Below are 7,890 nucleotides of genomic sequence, written 5' to 3'. Positions count from 1 at the left end.
TATCAGCGGCGGCAAAAGAAGAAATGTTGTCGTTATTAAATAAAATATAAACGACGACGTAAGCACAATGTCGTCGCTATTAGTCAAAACATAATCGACGGTGTAAGCATAATGTCGTCACTATTATTTAAAATAATCAGTGACAAAATTCCCCATTCACCGTCACTGATATTTTAATTATCAACGTCGGCCTATCGCCGTCAAGAAAAGTCATTATCTTATAACGACGAACTTTTTAGCAATGAATGACGACGATTTTGTTCGCGGACGCTAATATTTATTAGCAATGACATTATGAGTTTTAGCGACGATTTATGTCGTCGCAAATGTTACATTTTCCACCAGTGTTACCAAATTTCAGAAGCAAAGGTCAAGGCTCCCTCCTCGTTTGTGGTAGACAAATTTCGCACCTCATTTGCCAAAGCCAAATCGGTCAAGGTTTATAAAAGGTATCTTCGAAAACCTTTCAAACTAATTTATTTTATCTCAAATTTCATGTCAAACCTCACGAAATTGGAGTTCACGGCTCTTGACATCACCGGAAAGAATTACCTTACATGGATTCTAGATGCTGAAATTAATCTTGCCGCCAATGGTCTTGGAAATACTATCAACGATGAAAACACCACATCCGACCAAGATAAGGTCAAAGAAATGATTTTCTTTCGTCTCCATCTTCACGAAGGTTTAAAAATTGAGTATCTCACCGTGAAAGATCCATTGGTCCTATGGAACAATCTGAAAGAAAGGTACGATCATTTGAAAACGATCATTCTTCCAAAAGCTCAATTTGAATGGCTTCATTTATGCCTTCAAGATTTTAAATCGGTGAGTGAATATAATTCAGCATTATTTCGGATTACTTCTAAACTCAAACTATGTGGAGAAGTTATTTCTAAAGTAGATATGTTAGAGAAAACATTATCCACCTTCCATGCATCAAATGTGCTCCTACAGCAGTAGTATCATGAAAAAGGATTTGAGAAGTATTTTGAATTGATATCATGTCTATTATTGGCCAAACAAAATAATGTGCTTTTGATGAAAAATCATGAGACCCGTCCAACTGGATCGACTACATTTCTTAAAGTGAATGTGACATCATATAATTATAGAGGGCAACATCGTGGTCGTGATCATTTTTCAGGTCATTCCCACATAAATGGTCGTGAACGTGGTTGTGATCATTTTTTAGGTCATTCTCACATAAATGGTCGTAAACGTGGTGGTTTTCATATGATAAAAGGGAAGAACAATAAAGAAATACATAATAATAATAAAAGGGATCAAATCAATAAAACTATAGAAAACAAATGTTATTGTTGCGGTACGAATGGTCATTGGTCGCGTACATGTCGTACGCCAAAACATTTTATCGTTCTTTATCAAGCATCGCTAAAAGGAAAAGGGTCCATTGATACCAACTTTGTTTTCAATGATAAAAAAATGATAATGGAGACGAACTTGGCTTCGGCTTCCCGTGATGATAAAATAACTTTTTGTCTCGATAATTTCTCCCAGTTTGATGTAGCTGACTTTCTTGTCGAGCATGTAAATTATAATGGGATCATTGGATATTTGTGATTCTTTTATAATGTTTAATAAAATTTTCTAAATATATATATAATAATAATAAATAAAACTTATATTTTATCGAGATTATATTTAGTTTGATGCTGCGTTTGAATTATTATTATTATCAGTTCATGTATTCGTTTATTATTAATATTTATTTTATTTAATGAAGAAAATGAAGATTCTTAGAAGCGAATACTTGATGAATGAAAAATGCAGTTGTTTCGTAGACAATGCATCAACACATATTAATTTGAAAAGCAAGAGATTTTTTACTTCTTTGACGATGAAAGTGACATGCGTGAATACGATATCTGGTAGTTCAAAAATTATTGAAGGCTCTTGAAGAGAAAATATTATATTACCTTCTTTGGTGATGAATGAGACATGCGTGAATACGATATCGGGTAGTTCAAAAATTATTGAAGTCTCTTGAAGAGAAAATATTATATTACCAAGAGGAAAAAATATTTGTGTTGATAATACTTTATATTCGTCCAAGTCTCAAAGAAACTTGTTGAGTTTTAAAGATATCCGCAGAAATGAATATCACATTGAGACTTCAAATGAAAGTAATAAAAAATATTTATCTATCACGAGTATCATCTCGGGTAAAAAAATGTTTCTTAGGAAAATCACCCTCAGTTTCTTCTGGATTATATCTCACAAACATAAGTGTTGACGAAGTATATGTGGTTACAAACTAGAAGTTTGTCAATCAAAATAATTTTATTACATGGCATGATAGATTGGGACATCCTAGAGCTATTATGATGCGAAGAATAATTAATCATTCATGTGAGAATTCACTGAAAAACCAAAAGATTTTTCTACCCAATGAATTTTCTTGTGCTGCTTGTTCACAAGGGAAGTTAATAATAAGGCCATCACCATCTAAAATTAAGGTTGAACCCTTAAAATTTCTTGAAATAATACAATGTGATATATGTGGACCTATCCATCCACAATGTGGACTATTCAGATATTTTATGGTATTAATTGACGCATCAACAAGATGGTCACATGTGTGTTTATTATCAACTCGTAATCAAGCATTTGCAAGATTGCTTGCTCAAATTATCAAATTACGAGCTCACTTCCCAAACTATTAATTAATTAAATCTATTCGTCTTGATAATGCTGGAGAATTCACCACCCAAGCTTTTAATAATTATTGTATGTCAATTGGGATCAGTATTGAATATCCAATAGCACATATTCACACACAAAATGGCCTTATAGAGTCATTAATAAAACGTCTTCAATTAATTGCAAGACCATTGATTATGAAAACGAAACTTCCAATATAAGCTTGGGGACATGCTATTTTACATGCGGCAACATTAATTCGTATCAGACCCACAAATTATAATGAGGACTCCCCTTTATAAATGGTTTATGGTCAAGAACCAAATATTTCTCATCTAAGAATTTTTAGATGTGTAGTATATGTGCCAATTGCTTGACCACAACGCACAAAGATGGGACCTCAAAGGAGATTGAGGATATATGTTGGATATGAATCACTGTCTATAATTAAATATCTTGAGCCATTGACGGGTGATTTATTCACGGCACGATTTGTCGATTGTCATTTCAATGAAATGATATTTCCAACATTAAAAGGGAAAAATAAGCAGTCGGAAAATGAAATAATCTAGTGTGAGTTATTATTAACTCATTATGATCCTCGTACAAAGAAATTTGAACTTGAAGTTCAGAAAATTATTCACTTACAAAATTTAGCAAATCAATTGCCAAATGCTTTTACTAACCTTAAGAAAGTCAGAGTCATATATTCCAACTGTAAATTCTTCAATTAGGATTGATGTCCCTGAAGGAAAACTCATTACTACTAATGAGCCTAAAATGCAAGTGAAGCGTGGTAGACCAGTTGATTCTAAAGATAAAAATCCTCGAAAAAGAAAAAAAGATCAAATTGAGGAAATAATTACTTTAAAAGAGTACTCAGTCATCGAAAAAATGATTCTGTAGGAATCACAAGTACTTGAAAATGAAAAGATCTCTATAAACTATATTTTGACTGGAAAAAAATATAATCGAGATGAAATTGACATCGGTGAAAATTTTTATATGCTATAGCATGCGATATTATTGATGAAGATGAGGATCTTGAACCAACGTCTGTAGAAGAATGAAGACGGAGAAATGATTAGCCAAAATGGAAAGATGTGATTGAATCTGAATTAAAATCGCTCGCAAAACATAAAGTTTTTGGACTTGTCGTCCATATCCCCGAAGGTATTAAACCGATCGGTTATAAATGGGTATTTATAAGAAAAAGAAATGAGAAAAACGAAATTGTCATATATAAGGCATTATAAGCCTAGGGATTCTCGCAAAGACTTGGTATTGATTATGAGGAGACATATTCTCTTGTGGTGGATGCAACAACATTTAGATATTTGATAAGTTTATCAATACACAAGAAATTGCAGATGAGATTAATGGATGTTGTTACGGTATATTTATATGGCTCCTTTGAGAACAACATATACATGAAACTCCCTGAAGGATTTAAAATGCCTGAAGCATGTAGTTCAGATCGTCGAGATCTTTACTCAGTTAAATTATGCAGATCTTTATATGGATTGAAACAATCTGGACGTATGTGGTATAAACGTCTTAGTAAATATTTGTTAAAGAATGGATTTCAAAATGATCCAATATGTTCATGTGTGTTTATCAAGAAATCTGGATCACAATTTGTAATAATTGCAATTTATGTGGAAGGTCTGAATATTATTGGAACAATATATGAACTATCTAAAACAATTGATTATCTCAAGAAAGAATTTGAGATGAAAGATCTCGGGAAAACAAATTTATGTACTGGCTTGCAACTTGATCATTTAGAGAATGAAATTTTTGTCCATCAATCTACTTATACATCAAAAGTACTGAAAATAATTTTTATGGACAAAGCACATCCCTTGAGTAGTCCAATAATTGTGAGATTTCTTGATGTAAATAAAAATTCATTTCGACCTCGTATGAGTGATGAAGATTAATTGGTCCTAAAGTACCATATCTTAGTACTATTAGAGTGTTAATGTATCTAGCTAGTCATATTACCCGATATATCATTTGTAGTAAATTTACTAGCGAGATATAGTTCTTCACTGACAAAGAGACATTGGAATGGGGTTAAACATATTTTTCGGTACCTTCAAGGAACTAAAGACATGAGATTATACTATCCATATGTATGTGAAGCTGAATTGATTGGGTATGCAGATGCATGATATTTATTTGATCCTCATAATGGTAGGCCTCAATCGGGTTATGTATTCACATATGGTAATACAACTATATCATGGAGATCTATTAAACAAACAATTATCGTTACATCTACAAATCATTCAAAGATCATAGTTATTAATGAAGCAAATCGAGAATGTGTGTGGTTGAGATCAATTATGCATCACATTCGAGAATCATGTGGTTTATCTATAAATAAGAATTCTCCAACAATTTTATACGAGTATAATGTTGCTTGTATTGCACAATTAAAAGAAGAATATATTAAAGGCAATAGAACGAAACACATATCACCAAAATTCTTTTTCACTCATGATCTGAAGAAATGTGATATTGATGTTCATTAAATTCGTTCATCAGATAATCTAGTAGATCTATTTACAAAGGCATTGCCTACTACGATATTTTAAAAGCTAGTGTATTAAATTGATATACAGAGATTCAAGAGTATAAAGTGATGTTACAATGAGGGGAGTATAATCCCACTAAGCATACGTATTGCACTCCTTTTCCCTTTACCATGACTTTATCCTATTGGGTTTTCCTGGTAAAGTTTTTAATGAGGCAGTATGCAAATGGCATCAAGGGGGAGTATTATACATATAATAATAAATGGATGTCATTATGTATGATATTTGGTCTTTTATATTTCAATATTAATAAAGACCTTTCATTTCGTATTTTACATTTATTACTCTTTGTTTTTAGTCTTATAAATAGGACATATATAGTATGTTGTAAAGTGTCCCATTTGATAAGCAATAATGTCTCTTATTCTTTATATTATTCGTTTATAACATATATTTAATTATTATGCATGTGTTTTCCCTTAAAATTTATAAGTTTTCTATATTTATTTGTAAGAAAATAAGATTGGACTTTGGAGAGTAAAGTGAATAAATTAATTCACTCATTCAACTTGTTAAAATTGCAGCAATATTGGTAAATGGTAATCGGTGTCGGCCCTGAGATTTGGACTGCACAGCCTCGGGTAGAAAAAATCGATATTTTTGTTGTTGCCCTAAGTCTAATTTAAAAAATGGATTAAAAAAATAATTTTTGGTGAGATTTGAACACATGATCAACTAAAAGATTTACATATTTATCTTCCATAACTAAACTACAACACTTTTTGTTTAAAATTATAACATATTTAATAAAAATACCTTACTAATTTAATAATTGGGCTACCCTAAGAAATGGGCTGCACTAGCTCAAGAGCTTGTCGGGCTTACCCAGGGCCTGATAATATTAACTCAAATTTATACCCCAATTAAGCTTTGTTAAATAATTTTTTTTTTATTGAGAGTGAAAATGAAAAAAAGAAAAAAGATAAGCTCACTTTACTAGTTACTTCGTAGTTAGTACCCAACTCTATAAAGAATTATAAAAACATTTAAACATCAATAAGTAATTTTGTTTACTCAATAAATAATTAAATTATTAAATAATTTTATTATATATTGTTACATATATAGTCTGTTCAATATAAGGTAATGATATATTACAAAATAATATCAAAATATAAGGTAATATATATGATATGTTATTCTAGTACAAAAAATCACAATTTCAGCATCATTTTTTAAAATTATTAAAATAAAAAGTAAGAGTGATTTTATTTTCATTTATATAAAAATATGATTTAATTAAATAATTTTTTTTATTTAAAAAATGAAGGAAAATAAATAAAATTTTAGTTCAATCTAGATAAACAAATTTGGATCAATTTAACTTTTTCTAACATGTTTTAATTTTTGGAAAAAAGAGAAAAAATTGTTGCAAATTTTTCTAACAATCATGATTGATTTTTATTAATATTTGAAATAGTAAAATCAAAACGAACTAATAGCAATCTAAACTAATCAATCAAGTTTAATTCAACTTTTTTTTGAAAAAGACTTAAACCGAATTAATTAATTAAAATTTACAAAGTCAATTTTATTCATTTATGGGGTGTCATTATCATACAACTACCTAAAATAGTCTATACTATACTAATAATGTAACCCAATCTTTTCCTTGTGAATAGCCAGCGGTCCGACCGTTACTCCATCCGCTCCTCTCTTTGTCATCTTCATAAATAAAAACGGTACCTTTGCACCAAATTGATCAAAATCCTTCAAAAATGGCTCCTAACAAAGATCTCCAATCAACTACTCCCATATCCACACCAAAACTAGCTCTATCTTCACTACCAATTAAACCGTCTTTCGATACCCCAGGCTCCATAACGCCCCCATTCGGAACGTCAATTTCCATTCCTTTTCAATGGGAAGAGATCCCGGGAAAGCCCCGAACCGGGATTTCCAATTCTGGTCAAAACCCAGTTCGGGACTTTCATAAACCGTCTGTAGTAAGGTGCTTGGAACTCCCTCCGAGACTTATGATTATTAATGAATCGGCCAAAATGACCGGTTTGCCCTCCCCGACAACAGTTCTAGAAGGGCCTGATCATGACCTTGGCTCGAATTCATCATTTTGTACTAATAGTAATAGTATGAGTGGAAGGTTGGTGAGGAAAGACAAGAAATGGAAATTGGGAAGTTCTTGGAGGTGGGGGAGTTTTAGGGAGGTGAATGGATTATCCGACGACATTTCATCGTGTAGTAGGATAGTCGATGATGAGAGTAAGACCACGAATGTGAAGTTGAGAAGAAGGAAGAGTTTTGTCGATAATTTTGTAAGTGTATATTAGTTGTTTATTAATTTAATAAATAGTAACATTTTTAATTGACATCGACGATACTAATTACAGGTGAATATGCGAGAAAGACTTAAGCAAGCGATGCCCTGGAGACATAAACAACATTGAGAGTAGTAAATTGTTGGATTAATTCCATTGTTACTTAATACAATATGACTTAATATCATATGGGCATTATATGATTATGCTTTATTATTATATATATTGGTTAATTTTGGCAAATTAATTTGATTTTATTGATAAATATAAAAAAAAAAGGGGAAATCAAAATGAAATTAGTTGAGTGATTGATCCATATGAATATATCCTATTAGTTTGGGGTGTGA

At 31.2% G+C, this 7,890-nt stretch overlaps 2 protein-coding genes across 2 annotated transcripts; both read left to right on the top strand.

The window, feature by feature from the left end:
* The first annotated feature begins 495 nt into the window (after positions 1-495).
* On the top strand, positions 496-963 carry LOC124935510. Its single transcript, XM_047475943.1, has one exon. It carries the CDS (start codon positions 496-498, stop codon positions 961-963), a length of 468 nt encoding a protein of 155 aa, XP_047331899.1.
* A 5,844-nt stretch (positions 964-6,807) lies between these two features.
* Positions 6,808-7,813, top strand: LOC124936263 (uncharacterized protein At4g00950-like). The gene is made up of 2 exons (XM_047476747.1): positions 6,808-7,540; positions 7,616-7,813. Exons 1-2 carry the CDS (start codon positions 6,986-6,988, stop codon positions 7,670-7,672), a joined length of 612 nt encoding a protein of 203 aa, XP_047332703.1. The 5' UTR covers positions 6,808-6,985; the 3' UTR covers positions 7,673-7,813.
* Positions 7,814-7,890: the final 77 nt, after the last annotated feature.

This window comes from Impatiens glandulifera, chromosome 4 (genome assembly GCF_907164915.1).
Source record: "Impatiens glandulifera chromosome 4, dImpGla2.1, whole genome shotgun sequence".
NCBI lineage: Eukaryota > Viridiplantae > Streptophyta > Magnoliopsida > Ericales > Balsaminaceae > Impatiens > Impatiens glandulifera.
Note: the sequence above shows the minus strand (reverse complement) of the source record. Positions and strands in the feature narration are given on the sequence as shown.